Below are 22,281 nucleotides of genomic sequence, written 5' to 3'. Positions count from 1 at the left end.
GCAGTTGTACGAGCAATACAGGAAAAAAATCTAATTTTACACAGTAATTACTTTACATTGCACGTATACTCTACGAAAACTTAAATGCCGGATGTGTTCACAATCAGATGGCGGTACATCTACCACATACCGTGTTTATCTTCTTTTCAAATCGCGCCAACATAATAATTACGCCAAATTTGTTTCTGGGCATGCGCAGTATGCGACATTCGTTTAACACTGTTCAACTCAATGTGCGGTCTGCCATTACGCATACCGGACAGCCGTCAAAGAACCCATTTAAAGATGTGCAGTTCGGTGTGGTATTCTAATGAAATCCCTGCCCACACCATAATGCTTCCGCCTCGGAATGTGTGATGTTCGGTGATGTTTTGGGACTAATTGCGTGTTCGTTGTTCACGCCATATCCTTATACACTTGTCATCTGGCTCTAGAGCAAATCTTGACTCATCAGTAAACATGACATTGCCCCAGTCAGACACATTCCAATTGACATGTTCCCGGCACCACTGTAATCGTGCCCTCTTGATTAGAGGGATAGAGGAACACAAACTCGAGGTACCTGGGCGTACAGTCCACTCATACGTAATCTTCGGCGTACAGTAGCTTCAGATATCGCCTTAACAATGGACGCTGTAACCATAGATGTCACACGTGTGGCGGTCGCTCTGCGATTCCGCTTAGCTACAATAGCAATATATCGATATTCCGCGGAGGTTGTAACCCTTGGGCGACCGGATACCAGCCTTCGGACAACTGTCTGTGTGGTTTGGAATTGTTTCCATAAACGTGAAATTACAGAATGATGAACGCCGAAGAAAAGAGCAACATCAGTGATCGACTGTCCTGCTTCAATGCGCCGCATAGCATGCCAGCCCTCAGAATTTTCCATTCGTCTTCTGGAAGTCATAGAAACACGTATGTCTTGAAAACAAATTGTACGAAAGTTTTAAACAACTTCTATCAGCACATACAATCAACTTCTGTAACCCTTAATAAAGCTGACTTCTTATAAGACTGCCTTTTTTGCATATTTCTTGACATGAAAGCGCGGTTGGCTGTTACCTAACATATTTGCATACTTCCAGCTACCTCTGCAGTGAATTGAATCCTCTTCAATTCTGATTGGCTTCCGGAAACTAGCATTTTCCTCTCCGTGCTTAACTTTTGGAATTGAATGTATTACACTCATGTCCATAAATTAAGGATAATTCGGAGTCACGCGGAAATCGAACTCTAAAATAAATATATTACCTGTAAAATCACTACACACATCTTCAAGAATCATATGCAAATTTCAGGAAGTAACCAGATGACACCGATGGTACGTCACAATGACGAGAGTGTAAGAGAGTGATATATAAGGAATGCAGGCAAAGAAGTAAAATTGTTCGCAGGCGCTTTATAAGCATTTTAGTGCAATAACCGAATAGTTATGACACAAAGGACGCATTTGGATGACTTTTAACGTGGTAGAATTATCGGCCGTCTGGAATGTGGGCGTACCCAACTGGAATTATCAGACGAACTTGGAATTTCCCAGAGTGTCATCTCCAGGCTTTGGCAACGATTCCAAGATGATGGTAATGTGAGTAGACGTTACAGCATAGGTCGCCCCAGAGTCGCAACGCCGAATGAGAACCGGTATTTGGCAGTTACTGCAAAAAGAAACAGGCAGAGCACAGCCTCAGACCTGTCTCGTCAGCTCTCTTCAGCCACTGGTAGGACAATTTCAAGGCAGACCGTGTACAGACGCTTAGGACAGATTGGTCTATATGCTCGTAGACCTGTCAGATGCGTTCCACTTACTGCAACTCACTGTCGCCTGTGGTTAGCCTGGAGTAGAGAGCATGCATTATGGACACCGCAACAGTGGGCTTGTGTGATGTTTTCCGACGAGTCCAGGTTTAGCTTGCAGTTTGATTCTCGTCGGACTTTCATATGGAGAGATCCAGGTACCCGTTCCCACCAAGAAAACATCATTGAACGACACCGTTACGGTGGTGCAGGAGTGCTCGTTTGGGGTGGAATTATTCTGGGTTCCAGAACTGACCTGCATGTTCAAATTGGAACCATGACAAGCCAAATCTATCGGGACGTCATTCTGGAACAACATGTACGTTTGTTTCGGGGCGCCATGGGCGCCCAATTTGTGTTTATGGATGACAACGCCCGTCCTCACCGTGTAAACATAGTAAGCGAATGCCTTCAATCGGAGGATATCACCCGTATGGACTGGCCAGCATTCTCACCGGACTTGAATACAGTAGAGCACGTGTGGGACATGCTTGGCCGACGATTTGCAGCCCGTCAACCTCCTCATACATGTCTACCGGAACTTCAGAGAGCATTGCTTTTTGAGTGGTCTAATGTCCCCCAAGATCAGATCGATAATTTCTCAATAATAATACTCAGCATGTATAGGCGTTGTACGAACTGTATTGCATCGTCTGGGAGACATACAATTTATTAACAATTATACCAACCATGTAATATTGTTTTTTTTTTTTTTTTTTTTTTTTTTGTAAATAGGTTTTTTTTTTTTTTTTTTTTTTTTTGTAATTTGCTCCAGGGAGAAAAAATCGCTATTTTTTTTAATAATATCAAACATATAGCATCTTTTTTTCCTCTTTACCTTTTGTTTAATAAATAAGCTTTACAAATAAGAAAAATTTGTTTTGCTTCTAACTCTTCCTTTGCCTGACTTTGCATTATCCTTAATTAATGGACATGAGTGTATATACCTTTGAGGATTGAGCACTGATGAATTGGATTTAAGTTATATCTTCAGTGAACGACTTATCCACTGTGATCCAATGTATGTTTCGAGGTTGAGTCAAGATTTTCTTCAGAATTAGACAATAAAAGTTTTAAAAGTTGGAATAAAAAATATATACAACAGCCTAATAACATCATTGAAGATTTTCGTTGGAGTGTGATGTAATATAAGTTCTCTTCAGTTTATCAGCCGAAAGGGTGATGGGTACAGGATCAACTCCTTGAACCAATCTTGAGGCTTGATTAATGACACAAAGTAGAGCAAGGCTGGTAGACGAACAACTTGAGTGCTAAAATATTGTTTATGTAGAGTGGCTAACGTATTTTCTAGAAAACAATCCTATCCAGTATGTTTGAGTTGCTCTTGGAAGAACTGTTTCTATCCTTCAGTTACTCACTTAGGGGTAATAAACACCCAGCTCAGTTACTGCTTTCTCACAGAGTGGCAGTAACTACTTCAGCTGCATCACAGTTTACAGAAAAAATTACATGTCAATGCGAATCTTGTTTCGCATTAGCATGTCGAAAGTCAGGAAGTAAATCTGGAAAAGCGATATCTCACATTAAGCTTGTTTGCTTTGTTTTTATAGCATACAAATCATTTTTTCGATCCTACTCTATATGAAGTAAGCCATTAAATCAATTAAAATATTCGTAAACATATTTTATTTCATTTTATACACTTACAAATATATTATTCAGTCTTCTATTGTCTTCTAAAATTGGGAATCAATCGAAGAATGAAATTTCTTTCCTTTTGAACTTATTACCCAATGTATTTGCATTTTACCAAGAGGACAAAGACTTTATCACAAAAATACCACATTATATGGAATTCCTATAGCTATAATACAATTCTAGGAATACCCTCCAGGCCTTTTATATATAGGATATATATTGATTGATATATTGAGGATATATATTGTGGGATATATATTGCGAATATATATTGTGGAAACAGCACATCAGAAGTTTCTTGCAGAAGAAATGGAAAGAGCACTTACTTTTCAAAAGAAAAAATGTGAGAAATCAGTTGGTTACCTATTTAGTTCTTCTACAGCAGCCCTAAATATTACCTCTAAAACTCAAAATCGTTGAAAGAAACCTTCAGCATTTTGCCAATTCTGTGATACTAACAGGCACTGGCTTCAAAACTGATATTGATATAACTATCTTGATATCTTTATATTAGTAAAACAAACTTTGACTGATATTGACACGCGTATTGTAAACCTAAGGAGTGCTAGTATGTGTTTCTTTTGTATGAATCGAAGACATAATCTCAAAAATTACGCCGCATAGAAAAGGCTTTCTGAATTTCGACATAATTTTCAAATTGCAAAACGTATTTCAATCTGTAAAGATCCAAAAACTATTCCAGTTTCTCCATTACTTCTACTATTCAGATAAGTGTATTTGCTCCTAACTTTACTTACTAACAAACTGTTCGAATCTATATCACTGGCCGAATGGTCATAAACAAATCAACTCGCTGCATTTTAGATGGTTGAAGCCAGCTGAGTTTAGTACATTGACTTTTAGTAGATATATTAAAATCACAAGTCATTAGTTTAGATTCACTGCAGGTTAGAGCATTTGAATCTTCCTCAAGCATTGCACAGCCTAGATGTCGAGTACAGTTTGAACTCTCCAACGTCTGGAATAAATCTACAGTCATCCTAAAAGCATCTGAAAGCAGAAACACATATACATATCGCCCTACTGCATCATTAAGTACTGCACTTCTTGCTCGTAAATAGAAACCGAAGCTTGCTGATTCATATGACGCGTCCCATAACATAGCTACTGAAATATTGACTAGTGCATATATTTTTATTGGAATGTTGTCATCAACCCCGAGTCACCTGTTAAATTAGCGTAAACTCTTGCCATGGGAACTTCGATTTTTGGTTGGATTATTAGCGAATTTCGTTCCAAAACTACTGTTACTTCCTTACTTGTAACTCATAGTTCGTAATTCATACGTCAATCACTCATAAAATGGATGAAGATGTTAGAAGATTCCGTAATTTCTACAAAATAACAGAGGTATGTCGAGTTGTGAAATTGCTATGGAAATACGATGTCACTCTATCTTTCGAAAACTGTAATGTAGTCCTGAAACATTTGCATACCTTATGCAGAAAACTCTCTGTTATTCCAAATTTATAGCATGTTTATATAGGGTGTATACAAGACTGTATTGATTAGAAGCAAATCAAATTTGCTTGCATTATAATTGTCAGAAATTCTATATATTACATATCTCTCTACTTCGAAAGCACAAAAATAAAGAAACAAAATGGCGATGTTCAGTGCATCTTCTTATACACAGGGAAATCCTTTTCTAAGTGAAGCCATCAAACACATACTTCGTAACTGCTTTTCTTATAAACTCTTCCAAGCGCTACCGGGTAGTCAAACAAAGGCCCTAGTTCAGCCAGAAAGCGTTGCACCCTCCAAAATGTTCACTACAATTGGAATAGATTTTGTATGCAGTAAGAAACCCTTGAACACAGTGCATATTATACTATTCACATGTTCGCCCACTCGAGCTTTGCATCTGGAGCTCCTTTCGGACATGACAACTAATAAGTTCATGATGGAATTTCAGAGGTCGGTAGACGATGATTTTCTCAAACATGACAAATCTATCACCTTCCACGCGGCAAACAAAAAATTGACCTCGCTTTGTAATATCTTAACAGCTAATTCATTCCAAAGTTTTTATGCTAACAAATGGCATTTATGATAAATTTATTGTGCATGAGCAGCGTGGTGAAGAGGTTGCTGAGAGCGTTTAATGGGATTAATTAAACGATGTCACTAATCGCGGAAATGTTGTGAGCTTTAAAAGTTTCATTTTTTTATAAAATTATGTATTGATTTAACAACTCACTTAGGCATCGCGATTGAAAGTTTTCACTGCAGATGACTTTTGCACGTCTAGGGGTGTAAAATGAAACGTATGGTAAATCCAATAAATGGTCTTTCAAAGATGTCAAACATTAATAGGAATAATAGTATTAGTTTCAAGCGATATATTGTAGCATTTGCCTAATGTTTCTGATACTTACCTAGGAGTGAGTTCGCAGCCTTGTTGCATTAAGCACCCAACTGTAAACCAGAGGGTGTTGAGCAACGTGAATTGGTTCTCGAGCACATCTGGATTAGGGTTGCAAGGGTGAGGATTGGTCCACTCATAAGGGCTAAATCGGGCGACGATGAAGAGAAAGAGGCTGACTCCCAGGAACGCCGTCGCCATGTATACCCAGACCTCCAGCGAGAGAGGCGAAAGAAATGAGAAAAGCTTCGGTACCTTCTTGGTAGGTTTTCGGAAGAGGATACTGATGCCAAGGTTCATGAAGGGCATCGTGAAATCGACCGCTTGCTCGCGATCGAAGGTGATGGTAAGATCGCCAATAGCAATATCAGCCCGCTGCAAGAGAAACAAATCAAATTCAATTACAACAAAATTTTATTGTCTTATAGTGTCGTCGATAGAGTGCCGTCGAAATCTTCATTATAAAAAATCTAGCTTATATAAAATTTTGATTAAAAGCTTGAAGACAAACTTTTCCCATTATATAACACATGCAGAAGAAACAGAACATGCTAAAGACAGAGGCAAAATTAGACAAAATTTCAGCCCAGTGCCACTGTCGGCTAGAAGTAGAATTAGACTAATTTCAGCCACTGATGCTAAGGCAGGAGTAGAAGAACTAGGATAATCCCCTAAGTCATAAAACTTAAAATATTAAAATTAAAAGGATAATCAATTCACCCTTTTTATGAAAGTGCGTTGTTTGAGTGCAATCGGATTCTCACCGAAATCTGATGCTCTCGGACTGCTTCGCCTCTGTTTCAAATTCAGAAATTATCCATTATGAACCTCAACAGAAGTCACTGGTGAGTGAGTCTGCCTACGCTAGGATACACTATTCGATAACTTAGAAGAATGTGGAAGAATCGTATACGTTTGTTCTTTTAAATTATAATACAGTAGTACTTGTAGTTTCAATTAAACCTCATAAATCCATTTTAACTCATTTACTGGTTATAATTAGTCAATTAAGTACAGGAATTTGTAGGGATGTAAACACAGGCAGTGCAGTCCTGGATCGCAGCGAGCGAAACCGCAAGTTAGCCCTAACATCTTAATTATTCTTAATTAAAAACTTTGCAAAAGAATTACATACAAGAATTTTTTTCAACTGAGCAAAAAGAACTAGTTTAGTTTTCATCCATTCCCATAGCGGACCTGAGACATTAACGTCAGAAATTTTAATTTTCTCATGTTTCTTATGGACGAACTTTATTAAGCTTTTAATACTTTAATTAATAAAAATGTTTCATGTGATACTCGAAGGAAATCACTGTAAAGTGTACTGACAGAATAATTCCGAGTTTAAACTGCGGAGAGAAAAGTGGTAAGTACATACCACTTTTCTAGCATAATAGCACATGCACAAACAAACTAAGAAACCGCTTTATGGCAGAGTATTGATAACAATGATAAAGAAATCTATCTCTTTACCCCGTCAATGAGCTCCTTGATCATTCCATTCCACTCGCCTTGATCGTTTTTTTCCCCATATTTGTGGTCGTCTACTTCCTTAATGAGAAATCGAAAGCCCAGGATTTTGGAAATTTCTTTTATGAGGTCGATGCAGTAACCTTCGTATTTTTCATTGCCTTCTAACTCTTGGTGATTTTCTTTCAGCATCGTATACGGAGCATTCTGCAGAAAACATCAAGAGGGAAAAAAAACTTGAAAACTTAGATTACAGTCTAACACTTAAAGAAGGAAATAAAAATAAAAAAAATAAAAAAAAATAAAAAAAAAAGTTAAAAAATTAAATTAGAAAAACCATTTTAAAATATAAAATGTCATAAATAACTTAAAGAATGGCTTTTAACGGAAAATATTGCACTATAAATCTCTTTTGTTAATTATATTAACTCTCAGTTAATTACAGATGGCTTCTTATAAACCTTCTTCTTACCAGGGCTTCTTATAAAACGTAAGTTTGTTTAATATTGGAAGATGGAATGATTGCTGTCACACATCTTCAACGTTTTGTTTAATTGATTATGGAAAAGCACTCCAGAGATTTCTGCCTAAGAGGAGGTATGCTTTTGTGGAAGACTTTGTAGGGAAAACCGTCCCATATACTCGTTACACATGGGAAAAACCACAGTGACGCCCATGCAGCCAGTGGGCCACAAATCATCAACGTTATATAAAACTGATTATAGAGAAAAATGCTTAAAAGGAAAATAAAAATATGACGGAAAACAGCAGTTATAACGAATGATGTAATATTTGGAGTGTTTTGATCCACAACAAGATATAATTTAATTGTACATAACAGTACATAATCTGGAGTATGCAAAATCTTCTCAAGCATGCATTAAAAGCAAAGTAAAATCCCTCCTAACCGGCACCCGGTTAAACGTAATACCAAAATTACGGCACTTCTGAAAGTCTAAGTTTAAATCCGAAATTTAGGCCTGTGAGATAAAAAATTATATGATGGGCTAGCAATCTGAAGATTTAAAAGAGGAAAACATTTATGTGATGTCTCTTCTGCCGAACGTAATAACCTTATTCCTCCGATGAACCAAAAAATTATCTAGATCATAAAGAGGAAGCACTGATCTCTTTTTATGTATCGATGTGTGTGAACTTTAAAAAAAAAGTGTCCATGATTTTTTGAAAACAATTTACTTCAAAAGATCTCAAGTTTACTTTGACTTTGACTTGGAAGGACATTACTTTGCTGTTGGTGTAAATTGTGATCAGGTTCATAGATTACGAATCGAGTGACGAAGATATCCTTAGTTTTCAAACATGTTCTAAGTCAGTGGCCGACATCTTGAATTTAGTTCCGTATTCGGAGACAGCTAGTTTTAATGAACAGGAGCTGCAGGTTTGGGTGGAGGTAGACAATTCTGTTTCCATATTTATGTTTATTGCAAGCACGCAGAAGCAGACATTCGAAGTTATATGACATCACATGAAGAAATACGTAACTTTCATACTAAACATGGTAATTTTTAAAAACTGTTTTTATTTTAAATAATGCGTGCGATTTTTAATATTATTGATTTAGTTGTGGTCGATAGATAAAAAACACTTTCAACGAACTTCGCATGTTGCAATTTGTAGAGATGATAACACAAAACATGAAAAAGTAAAAGTTCTAGAAATACGTATTCAACTATCCGGAGTCGCCGAGGTCCCGTTGCTACCGATTAAAAGGGATTCTACTGTCTGTAAATGGTTAATTTAGTGCGAATCTAGTCTAGGAAACTATTGGCACGAAGTTAATCTAGTCTGTCATATTGACTCCCGTTAAAATAAAACGTAATGTAAACAAAAACAAACAAAATTCCTGTAAATACTCGTATTATTCTTCAATGTAATTTATAACTTTGTTTCTTTATTTCTAATAATGTTTACTCGTATTCTTTTGGTAGTTACAGTGTGTTCTTTTTCTTTCGAATACTGATTTAAATTTGATTATCAAATGAATGTATTCTCCAAACTAAATTACTTGGAAATATAAGTAAACTGTTAATAGTATTTATCCATTTTTTATAATATGAATTATTCTTCTTTGCCCCCCCCCCAATCCACTAAGCTATTTTTGGATTAATCGTGATTTTGGGTTTATGATGGATATCATCTTGTCTATGATGGACATTATTCTTAGTAAATCGAGAGCTGATTGCATAGCAAAACTTCAAGAAAACAATCAGTTGAGTATATTATAAATTAAATGCATTTTAATTAATATGAACATGACGTCTTATTAAAAAAGTAAAATAAATATTTAAGTTTTTAAGACGTCTCTTTATTGCTTTTAAATTACTTAGTTTATTAATCGTAATAAATTTATTAATTTTAAAAAGATAAAGTTCTTATGCTTTGTCGCTTGAGAATCGGCTATGCTTAAGAAAGTGTGAAAGACAAATTAAAGATATTATGTTTCGCTGAGTGGCAACAATTCTCGAGATGCATGGGTGATAAATATCATTTCTAGATTTGAGAGGTAATAATACTGGATTTTATAATGAAATGTTAAAGTATGCGTTGAAGACTCAACTTTCTCAGAACATAACTTTCATATGTCATTTATAACACTTTTATAACTTTTAAATTTATTTCTGTTTATATTAAAATATTGAATTACCAATAAAAAATGAAATAGAAATTTAATTTATTCGAACTATATTAACACGACCAAGATAATGTATTTTAGTGGTTGTTCTTTATAAAAATATCACTTGCTTAGGCTGGTACGCTGAATGACTTCGCAACATTATTTTGGGACAAAAATATTAAAAGTTTGTCAAACCTTCACCTAGTATTCACGCAATAGTAAATTTTACATAACAGTTTACCACTTTATACAACATTGTTTTAAAGAATGGACTTGGGCACTTACAATTAGTGTGGTAGCTAGCAAAGTCTTGTTCTTCAGAGACTGAATTATTTCTTCAGTAGCCCTCGAATAGTTGGTGGTCATATTGAGCCCAGTGTGGATATTCCATTCTCCAGACTGAAATTAAATAATGGTAATAATTATAACATTTACATATGATTCGCAAATGAAAGTTTCCATGAAAACTGGAAGAAAAATATATAATGAAAACAACTAAATGAGGAAAAAAATAGAGATAATTTCATTCGGTATCATTTAATTGAAAACAGCTCTCTATTTTACTTACTTCCCGTAGACCATCATTCGTGAGTTCTAACACTTTTAGCTTGAAGTCGGAACGAAATCCATGGTGGTCGAATTTGATGTCACCTGTCAGTCCTTTCACGTTGATCTAAAATAAAAGACATATATTTAAGAAGATCGGTATGCTCCTAGTAATGTGTACTGCTATCTAGTAGGGATTCTTAAAGTGAAAGAGTTTTTAATGCGTCCCGGAAAATTTTGAAGGAAATACTCTGTAGCATAATTAAATATATTTGACCGTAATTATGAAATTTTATTACGAATAAATTATTTATAATTGTATATGTTTATTTACTTGATTTTTACATTATTTTCTTCTAGGAATCACTCCTTTTCCTCCTTCTTTTCAGAAAGGTTCGGTTATCAATCGCAACATGCGCTTTTTCCGTGAATAAAAAAAAAAAAAAAAAAAAAGATAAGCATTGCTAGTGTATAGTAGTGGTCTTTAAACTGTGTTTCACGGAACACTGGGGTTCAGAACACTTTGAATCACACAGTCATTAAGTAGGACAGGACTTAAATTGTCCAACAACAATGTTTTAGTTTACGTTTCAATTTTTTATGTTTTCGACCAAAATGAAAGGTTAATTTTTAATAAATTCTCTTTCACTTAAAGACAGAAATCATGCATTATTATCAAGCACAAATTAGTAATCAACGTTGTTATACAGCTCTTTTACAAAACTAAACTTTCTGTCAAAATATCTATGTTAGAACAAGACTGTATATAACCATACTTTGAATTAATATAATCTGATATGTAACCTTAGTCGCGCTTTCGAGACATGAAAAACGCGAATAATATTTTGTCAATCGGCTCAGCAAAACGGGAGCTATAGAACTGTACTCTTCTCCCTTTTTTTTCTTTGTGCAGAATGTGAGCCAAAAAAAGAAAAAATGTCGGAGCTTACGTCACAGACCGCAAAGCTGTGAGGAGTCAGCGTTCGCATGTGCAGGACACTATCTAAAAAGAAGAAAAGATTACGCGTAACCAGACATTCTTCTGCAAGTGAAACTGAGACTGTACGTGGATATAAGAAATCTTTCACTTAAAGACACTTATCAGGACTTTCACTTATCAGGATGCCATTATACGTGGTAGAATGATTGGCAAGCTTGAGGAGGGCGTAGTTTGACGTCTATCGCTCAAGAGTTTGGAATTGATAAAAGTTTTGTTTCAAAAGCCTGAAAGGTCTTCTAAAAGACAGGTACAGTATGTTTGTTGTTGGTAAGTTTTGTTGTTGGTCAGCAAAGTAAAACAACGGTGAGTGATAACCGATATATAGCCTTGTAAGTGGAAAGAGATCGAAACCAGATAGTGGACAACATAGCTCAGAAGCTGCGCAGGGCAACCGGACGACAGGTATCCCGGTTTACTGTGGACAGACGACTTCATAAATGGGGCCTATTCGCCTGCTATCCTGAACGCTGCACACCATTGACAGCAGCTCAATGGCGGCACCGTTAACAGTTGCTTAGAGAACAAAAAGACACGTCCTCTTTTACTGATGAGAGTCGTTTCAGCATGATAAATTATTCTCGGGGACAGTTGATATGGAGAGAGGTAGGGGCACGCTTTCATTCTACTAATATCAGGGAAAAAGACCTTCGGGGCAGTACTAGCGTGTTTGTATGGGGAGACATGCTTATGGTGGGGAGGCATCACATTTCTAGCAAAGGCTCACTTACAAGATATCGTTACTGTGATGAAGTTGTTCTGTCCTACGTGCTTTTTTTCCGGGGTGACATTGATTCCGACTTTAATATGGTGGATAACAATGCAAGCCTCCCAGGCCTCCTACTGTTGAGGAGCCACAGGGACGTAAAGATATCCACAGAAAGGATTGTCCAGCGTATTCACCTGGTTTAAATACCGCTCAATATGGGTGGGATACTTTAAGGTGACGCCTGATAGCACGATATTATCCTTTAGAGAGCACCAGACAAACGAAAAAGATGTTCCTTGAAGAATGAGAACTCTTACCTCAAGAATTTCTAGATAATCTGGTATGGAGTATCGACAGACCGTGAAACGCAGCCATTGTAGTTAATGAAAGTCTTATCCCTTACTAAAACTTTTTGGTTTGTTATTCTTTCTCTTGGTCAAACAGTTTTTGTACATACACAATTCTGTCCATAAAGTCTTTTTGTAATAATATATGTAATATATATATATATATATATATATATATATATATATATATTTAAAAGTCACTTTCTAGTTTCAGCTACAGTTCTCTTCCTTAATTTGCCTCTTGAATGGAAGAAAAGAACCAGTTAAAATAATTCCTGTTGAACAATTTCTATTATTCAGACGACTACAGAACTACATGAGTTCTAATGGTTAATTTACTCAAATCTCTTAACATTAAAAGTCATAATTACCATTCTCATATAGTTAATTAGAGATATTCCATGAGGCCAAGGCTCTTCAGTGTCACACGACAAAGACTTGATGTGGATTTTTTGGCCCCTGTCCAGATCCGTTAGAGCCCTCGAGAAGAGTCGTGTAGCGTCATATAAGAGAGCTGCTTCTGTCTGCTCAATAAACAAATAAATAAATAATGAGTAATTTTTTTCATAGAAATGACTTTACATTTATATTTTATTAATAAACACATTGTGTAATTGTGAATCTACGTAAATCGAAACTAGGAAATTCACTCCACCTCGACACAATGAAACTATTTGCTGTTATTTCCATGTAACATTTTCCTGATTTTTAGAGGATCTTCGCAGATTTCTCGAATGTGAAACATATTCGTGAATTTCGAGATTTTCCTACTATTTGATTTGAAAGTTGTTTGATTATTTTTCATATTTAGATAAATTTAACATAACCTGCATGCATGTAAAATTGCACAGCAAAGAAATCCTATTTCAGAATTATTTAAATTAAAACTTTGAAATTTACCGACCCACAAATGGCCTTATGGTTAAGACCACAGAACATTACTATTTGGTCCTGGATTGAGCCCGGACAAAAGGACTGGCTGCATAGGATTTTCGCAAATTAACTCATAGGCGGTAAAGTAAAAGAAATCCACTTTCCTTTTCAGTCCTACATGAAGACATCCCTTCCTTCAGGCAGATCTCTAGCGGCTTTGCGATATTCAGTAAGGCGAAGTGAAATGAAACTTCGATTTTACTAGATTTCCGGAATACAAGGGAAGTCGCATAAATTCGTTCATAGTTGCGTGGAAAATACCAACAGTACACAGAGTGTCATAAGAAAAGTTCATTGATATATGAAACCCTATCTCCTCATCCAACTGAACTGAAATTTCGGATATTGTTATTTGTAGGTATGCGCTCGGGACTGTCAGGATTTAAAACAATAGACTCCTCAGGGTTAGGGTGTGAGTGAAAAAAATTTCGAATGGGGATACCTACCTTTTTTCCTGCACAAACTGATCAGCGCATTCAAAATCCATAAATGTCGCTGGAACGATACATCTATCACGAAAATTGCCAACTTAAAACATTCTCAAAGAACAGCATTTCAAAAGACCAGTCACAACGCAAGAGAGGGGAGGGGGAAAAACTTTTTTTGGAATTACAAGTTTTCAATTTGCTCTCCTTCGCAGACGATAATGCATTGCATGCGGAAGATTGTTGACATCAGTGACGAATGCAACATCGCAGAAGGGATCTGTGTTACTTCATAATTTTATGGCATCATTCAATTCTGACCAAGCTTATGGATTTGATGTGTAGTTCAGATAACCCCAGAACCAGAAATCCATTGGAGTGAGGTCAGGAGATCGCGGTGGCCATGAAACTGCAAAGTTAAGGGAGATGTCTCTATCTTGAAACTTCGAAAATTTGTAATTCCAATAAAAGTTCTTTTCCCTCACCTCTCTTGTGTTGTCACTGGCCCTTTTCAATGTTCTTCACTGCAAATGTTTCTACGTCGGCAGTTTTCGTCATATGTTTCAACGCCATTTATGTTTTTGGAATGCGGTGATCAATTTGCATCGGAAAAAAGTATGTGTAGCGTTTCAAAAATTTCGAAATCTTTTCCCTGTAACTGTAACCGTGAAGGCTGTATTGTTTTATATCATCACAATTTCGAACGCATACCTTCAAACAGCAAAATCTGAAATTTCATTGTGATTGGTTTGAGTGGATAGGCCTCTAAATATCATACGCCGGAGAAGTTTTTTCATGACCAGCCTGCATTTGTTGCACACTGATAAATAATTTCGATGCAGAATAATTCTATTTCTAAATTTAAATATAGCACTTAATGTGACTAAATAGGTAATGAAGAACCGATTAGGGCTATTTAGATTTTATTTAGATTAAGGGGAAAAGCATACAGGCTACCTATTTAAAGGGATGTTCCTTGGTGAAGGACTTTCTAGTTGAAACTGGCTTATATTCATATTACACATGCGCAAAACCACGAAATCTGCTCTGGAATCAGCCAGTTCTCCCAAATATGATTTCGGGTCGTGTCGTGGGGACCAATGTTCATAAATTTTACCGCTCGGCCGCTGGTGGGCCTTAACAAAGAAAATCTTTGCATGTACAATTTAAATGTATATAGCCGTTATCCTATTAAATGGAAAAATATGATTTCGGGTCGTGTCGTGGGGACCAATGTTCATAAATTTTACCGTTCGGCCGCTGGTGGGCCTTAACAAAGAAAATCTTTGCATGTACAATTTAAATGTATATAGCCGTTATCCTATTAAATGGAAACCTTTATCTTAAATAATGGTAATAATTATATTATCGGGGACTTGACTGCTTAAAAATGTACGTTGTAATCCTCGTTATTATTATATACTAGTTGCTTCTGATGTTGCTACTGTGAATCCTGGGGGAAAGCAAAATTATTAGTATAATTAACAGGCAATAAAATTTCATGATTTATCCTGAAGCAGCCCCAGAAGAACGGTTGAACAGTGATAATTTGACCTGAGTTTAAATCCCGTAAACGGACTGGCTGCATTGGAAATTTCATAGTGTTCCCCGTGCGTAAGGTGCATACGAGTAAGTTTCTCTTAGACAGCCTCCAAGATATCATCCTTCTCTTTAAACTGATAACCTTCGTTTACTTTACCACAATCCATCCGGCAAGTTTTGACTTTTTCCCCACGATGAAATTACTGTTCTAGTCAAAACAGAAAAAACTCGATTGTTAAGACTTTTTAATGGGCTTTTTTTCAATGGTTTAAGAAAGTAGAAAGCAAACTGCTCGTACTATTAGACAAATGAACGTACATATAGAAGATATTATCCTCAGACATAAACTTTGGGATGTATTAGGTTTGATCAACTGAAACCCTTTCGATAGCTGCAACTCCAATATAGTGTAATAAAAAGTATATGTAGTTGCAATGGTATATCATATCATGCAGGGTATATCATAGCATGCAGGGTATAATTCTGTACTTTTGCCTCTGCAGGAATAATAGTTGAAAGTGGCAGTCCGTATAAATTAGCCATGCAAACAAGACCAACGTGCTATCATTTAGTTCTCCATTTTTCGGATTTTGGGGATCTTGAAAAATCCGTCCTGGAACTGAACCCGAAATTTTCACTTTCTAGCTGAGTGTGCTGATTGTTGCATACCATGTATCCATGATTACTATGAAGAGACATTTTTATTCCTAACATACTTCCCCCCCAAAAAAAAAATCAGATTTCCCAGATATGAGCCCTCCTTATTTAAATAAAAGCTGTTCCGTCAAAAAACGATATAAGCACTTGTGTTCTCATGACAGGCCTATGCAAACGACATGAGTCATCCTTAATTTATATGAAGTTGTTCTGCCAAAGAAAATTATATCTGCACCTGTGTTTTTAGTACAGGCCGGGATTATTATGCATATGAGTGCTATCAAACAGATACATTGCATTTGAAAAAACTATTAGATGCTGATAAGAAAATATCTGTCCTAATGTGCTTCGTAACAGGAAATACCTGCAAATAAAGTTACCAAACAATATCTGTCTCTTTTCGGAATTGTCAACATACTTTCAGCTGCAGTTCTAATAACAATCACTACAGTGTATTTCTTATAACTGTAAATATGAACTGGTGCCCGTAATTGGGGGATTTGCAGTTGTAAGCATTTCTTTAAGATAACGTCCCCCTAAAACATCGCTCATACTTGCGTCATGCTAATTAAGTTTCTTAAGCATGAATCAGTTCTTATGCAGGGTTAAATAGTTAATATATGGCATTATCAAATTTATTAGTGTGAAACCGGACTGACCGTGAGAGTGGGTTCTTTTCCTGTGGCTCTTAAGACGGGATTCCTCCAAGTCTCCACCACTTCAGTGTATCCCGGATTGTCCTCGTCCACAAGCTTAAACCCCGTGATATTGGTGCCACCGTACTGAAAATCCTCTAAATCCACAGTATGGAGATCCTTAAAGGAAAAAAAAAAAAAAAAAAAAAAAAAACACAAATATTAAAAAGCTTCGCTCTGAATGCTGAAATTTGAAAATTAGATAACAATAATTTCTAAACGGGAATTCCTTATACAAGCTGAATCCATTTAGTGCAGGATGAGAAAGAACTACGTACAAATTATATTGTCAATCAGAATCAATATGCTGGAACTTGATGGATAAATTTTGCGAATATTCAACTTCGTGCTGAGAATTTAATTTGAAAGGTATACCTTTTCTGAGTTTTCTTTTAAAGCTTAATCATATTCTGTTACAAATTTTAAGCAGAACCAATCTAATCTGGGTGAAGAATTGCTTTCATATGTTGTGTGTATACGAACAAAGCAAGAAAAGTTAATCCTGATGACTTAAATAATAAATTTTAATCAAAAAATCCAGAAAACGAACTTAGTCATTTATCTCAATGCGAAAAGCAAACGAATTATTTATTTTCCGTCCCATAATTTTAGAGACATTAGGATTAATTGGAGCCGGAGAGATGAAAAATTAGCAAACGCCTTCCCCGGGAATCGAACCACGGACCTCTGGAATACCGGCCCAGCATGCAGAACCACTACACCACAAAGGCAGACTAGGAAGGCGGGAGAAGTACCTTATATAATAGTAATTAATACTCCGATACTGTATATATACGGTAGATTTAAAAAGATCAATTGAATTGATCAACTGAATTTTGATCTGTGCTAATATTACTGCGTGCATACATATTCATAGCAGATTGAATGCCTACAGATCTGATGATAGCTTGATGAAATTTATTTTATCCATAGGAACACTTAAGAGTTCTGGAACTTTCCACAAAAATAGTGTACAGCTCTTCACATTATCGCAGAGTACAGTCAGTAGTTATACTTCAATCTTCTAAGAACGTTAAACACAACACAATGCAAAGGTCACCTAAAGAGGAAGCTCATACAGAGATATTTCAATACTCGGAACTTACTGTAAACTAAACAACTGAGAAATTGGTCCTCTCTCCGATCTTAAATAGTTTTTCCCCCGGCCACCGAGAAATCCCTAGAGTAGAGAAGAAATCTCTAGAGTTCCAGTAGTTTCGAGTATCTTCTCGAAATTACTGGAAGGTATATGAATACGGTTATAGATACACAGAGAATCAATTACAATACCCATTATAGTTATACAGGGGCCGAACCAAAACTTCGTCGAGTGGTTGCCGGATTTGGCGACAAAAAATAGTTCCCTATACCAACGCCAGGGTGGGGATGTCTTGCCGATTTAGCGAGATAGTCATCTACTCAATGCTAAATAGACTTGCCCTATATTCTTAATTTTCGGGCAACGCTTTGATTTTGATTTTCATGTTACATTATTTTATTAAAAAAAAAAGTTTTACATATAATTTCACTAAATTTATTTACGTATATGCAAAATTCGTAACAATATAATACAAAGTTTAAAATATATACTTCTTTTTGCATCAAGAATAAGAAATGCAGAGAAAGGCTAAATTAAAAAGAATGATTATTATTTTCCTGCCACCGCTCGCGCTGTTATGAGCACTGTTTACTTGATCTCATCTTATAATTGCAGTTATTTAATGATGATGAACATTTTTCGAAAAGATAATAATGCTATTTTCTTAATATTGAATATTCGTAGTAACCAGCATTCTCTTGTTAAATATTAAATATTGATTCAGGATTAAATAATGCTTACCAAAGAAGTGATGAAGTAATTGTGATATTCAGACATCATATCCACTTGCTGAGCCTTGAGACGGAAAAGCATGAAATCAGTATCAAACGAATAGTAAACAATTAATATAAAGAGTTATTAAAAATAATGCATCGAGCTTTAAAATATTATATATCGCAAAATATTTCAAATAAATCTTTCAAATTTCTGTCATAATTTAAGAGATATGTTCCTCTTACTACAAGATGCACTCTTCTGTCCATACGCGTTGTAACACTTCCCATCTGATGGCCTTCATAGCAGTTGTAATGCGGTTGGGAAGATTCTATAATATTGGTGGAAATGGGGGCACATAAAGATTGTCTTTAACTTTCCTCCAAATGAAATCATCAGCGAGCGTGAAGTCAGAAGACTTTAGCGGAACAACCCTAAACACTCCTCCCTGCATTGACTAATCCAACGCTTGGCCATACAGGGCACTTACCTTTACATAGGCAACCACATGAGCAGTTCAACAATAGCAAAGTGCAGAGTAACAATGGATATACACTGCGCATACATTAAACATAAAACGCTTCTCGTTGTAAACTCACCACCTTTAAGAATATGTGTGACGCATAGGAGGATAATTATGGGGCTTTAAAATCCGAATGAAGCGTCTGTAATAAATTTCCATTATTCTTGATATAGGAAGTACTATATGATTTTCAATACATTGTTGTATTCTTAAAGATTCTACTTGGGAATTTTTTGGAAGTTAATTCATGTTAATCATTGAATTTTATATGTAAACAATACTCATTTTTCAAAAGAAAACCCTCAGAACTAACGGACTATAATGTGTAAGTTTTTATTCTTATTTTTCATTTCATGTGTCATTAGACATGTTTTCTGAATAACTTAGAGCGATAATCGTTGAGGAATTCAATACGATTACTTTTGTTTGTGTTTATGTGTTTGCATGAATACTGCATAGCAGGCATGGGCTGACTACCTAAGCAAAGAATTTCCTTCATAGAATTATCTCTGCCCTTAGATAGATAACTCATATGAGTTTTTAATAGAAACCATCTTTTACTCAACTTACACTAGAAGAAATTTCTGGAAACAGTCCTACAACTGGGGCGTTCGTTAATATACGAGCTTGAAAGGTTATCTTTAAAAAAAATTTAGTTTATTTCTTCTTCATAAACGTTATACGTATGTCCAGATCAGGAGTTCTCAACCATGAGGAAATTCACCCTAGGGATAGAATTTCATAGTTTTAGGGAGGATGAGATCAGCATTTTATTTGCCTGTTAAATATTTAGTTTTAGTTTATGAATGTAAAAAGCTACTTTTATTCAAGTTTTGGTATTTATCAAAATTATCTACATAATTTCTTGTTTAATTTACAAAACGCATTAAAAATTAATCTAAATTAAAATAAACTTATATATATATTTCATGTTTTAGAAAGAAGAGAGAGGAGTCATCGTTTAGCAGAGATGAAAGGGGTACATGGGGCAAAAAAGATTGAGAACCACTGTTCGAAAAAACACAATTATATAAACATATTTGCCTTATAACTAAATAAGAAAAGAGTAAAATCGAAAAAAGTAAAATACATATTTCATTCAACTTAATTATCAAGAACTGATTTATTATTTTTAAATTGCACAATTTGTTAAGCAACTGTGGTTTCAAAGATAAATTAAAGACATCATACACTGAAATGCTATTGAATTAAGGATGGAATGCGAATTATGCGAATATCGTAGTTTTGCTGTCTCATTTCTGTACATTAGTGAATATACACTACTAGGATATAAATTCCCTTTCTTTATATTACTTCTTTACATTACTGGATATACTCCTGCAGCAACCGTTAAAAGTAATATCATTTGGAATCATCATTGGTAAGCTTACGATTTACAAACTCCCATTAAAAAGAATAATAAGTTCACGACTGGCAGCGAGTAGCAAGCGTGAATAGTCTCGATTCCGACTGCATTCACACTGGTGGCAGACTTCGAATATCGCACCAGATCTATAAAGCTAGGAATCCAACATGCCAAGTTGAAACTGTAAAAGATTTGTTTGCTCTGAGATGGTCTGAGATGTTTTCTTTCGGCAATAATTGAAATCTTTGGTACTTGTACCAAGCAGCATCATTGCATCTAAGTACGTAGATTACCAATTGCGTCTCTCCATGCCTTTTTGTCAACTGGACCGAAATAGAATATATTAGGAAGACAATTGCTCCTTCCACAGATCTTGATTGCATACTACCTGTTCGAACAGCATTTCAATGAATTCTTTCTACTGAAATGACCACCTTGTAGTTTTCAATCCTATTGAACCCTTTTGAAATACTCTGAAAATTATTGTGCAAACATGTTATTCATCACCAAAGTCCTCAACTGATTTATAGAAAATTTTAGAAGACATATAGCAGGCTATACTTTTGGAACATTTTCATGGAGTTCTCTTTCATATTTCTTCATGATGGAGGCAGTAACTCGTTACTAATCAGATACTTTATGTAAGAAGCAGTAACTTGTTACTAATCAGATACTTCGTATAATAAGCAGTCACTCGTTACTATACTTCGTGTCGTGTAAGAAGCAATAGCTCTTTACTAATCAGGTACCAATAATTCAGTGCCATTTCAATGCATCATGTCGAATGACAACGTATTGGGAACTGTTTATTTACCATGCCACGCAGAAGATAAATGACATGATAGCGTGTGATAACATAAAGGTAATAAAATGATGTGGAGCGATTTCACTAAAGACATTTATAGTATAAAAAAGCAACGTTTGCCAAGAACAGAAGTATCAAAGAAAATGTATTAAATTAAGATGAACTAAATAACATCAAATAAATTGCAATTACATCGTTGTCCTTCAATCATGATATCGTTTAATATGCTCGTTAATGAGCGGCAATTACTCGGAGCGTTATGAAAAATATCGGAAATTTTAACAACTATCATAAACTGACAAGCAGTATGTAAAAACTTGGGTAATAAAATTGCTTACATGCTTCAGCACAGTTTGTACATTCTTGGTAGGTACATCAATGACGATATTCTTAATCCCAGCCCTTCCTAGCTCTTTTAATAATTTCCTGTATTCTTGATGTGGTAAGAACTGTCTGACAACGACTTGCCTTTGTCTGATAAAAGGATCTTTTAAAAGTTCTTGAAGACGTATCAGAGCTATGGGTAAAAGAAAAAAAAGTAATATATTCCTTACCTTTTAAATTCTGTTTCATATAATAAAAGAACACACTAAAGAGTTAAATGTTATAGGCAACAATAATAAGCAACAAGATTTGGTAAATTACTAACAGGAGTTTAGGAATTTATTTACGTTACGCTGATTCTTGCTGCTTATTACTGGTCTCTTTAACACTCTCGCTACCCTATCATTGGTATATTGGATGAGTCAGAAATATGGCTATGCTTTTGATCTTCTCACATGATTTCAGTAATTGGCTACAAAAATTTGAGATAGTGGGATTGGAAAGGCATATCCTGAAACTGGAAAACAATACCTAGCAGAGGAAAATGTTGAGAAGCAAGTCAAAACTGACTCTTAAGAGAACCAATGATGAAAGGTTTAGACCTGAAGGAATTATGATAAGTTTTCGTAGAGTCAAATACACAATGATTTCA

The 22,281-nt window shown here is 35.5% G+C and overlaps 1 protein-coding gene across 2 annotated transcripts in view; it reads right to left on the bottom strand.

Annotated features, from left to right (window-relative positions):
* The window catches only part of LOC118183740 (glutamate receptor ionotropic, kainate 2-like), a 63,933-nt gene that overhangs the window by 29,876 nt on the left and 11,776 nt on the right, over positions 1–22,281 (bottom strand). For both annotated transcript variants that reach the window (XM_035353338.2, XM_035353339.2), the window contains exons 4-11: positions 21,644–21,822; positions 18,639–18,692; positions 16,763–16,918; positions 12,918–13,070; positions 10,516–10,620; positions 10,233–10,346; positions 7,316–7,519; positions 5,856–6,217 (exon numbers count right to left, since the gene is read on the bottom strand). In XM_035353338.2, coding sequence (XP_035209229.1) covers positions 5,856–6,217; positions 7,316–7,519; positions 10,233–10,346; positions 10,516–10,620; positions 12,918–13,070; positions 16,763–16,918; positions 18,639–18,692; positions 21,644–21,822 — 1,327 coding nt within the window. The remainder of the gene's footprint in view (positions 1–5,855; positions 6,218–7,315; positions 7,520–10,232; positions 10,347–10,515; positions 10,621–12,917; positions 13,071–16,762; positions 16,919–18,638; positions 18,693–21,643; positions 21,823–22,281) is intronic.

This window comes from Stegodyphus dumicola, chromosome 4 (assembly GCF_044657685.1).
Source record: "Stegodyphus dumicola isolate Sdum_Otavi_A_Nest chromosome 4, ASM4465768v1".
NCBI lineage: Eukaryota > Metazoa > Arthropoda > Arachnida > Araneae > Eresidae > Stegodyphus > Stegodyphus dumicola.
Note: the sequence above shows the minus strand (reverse complement) of the source record. Positions and strands in the feature narration are given on the sequence as shown.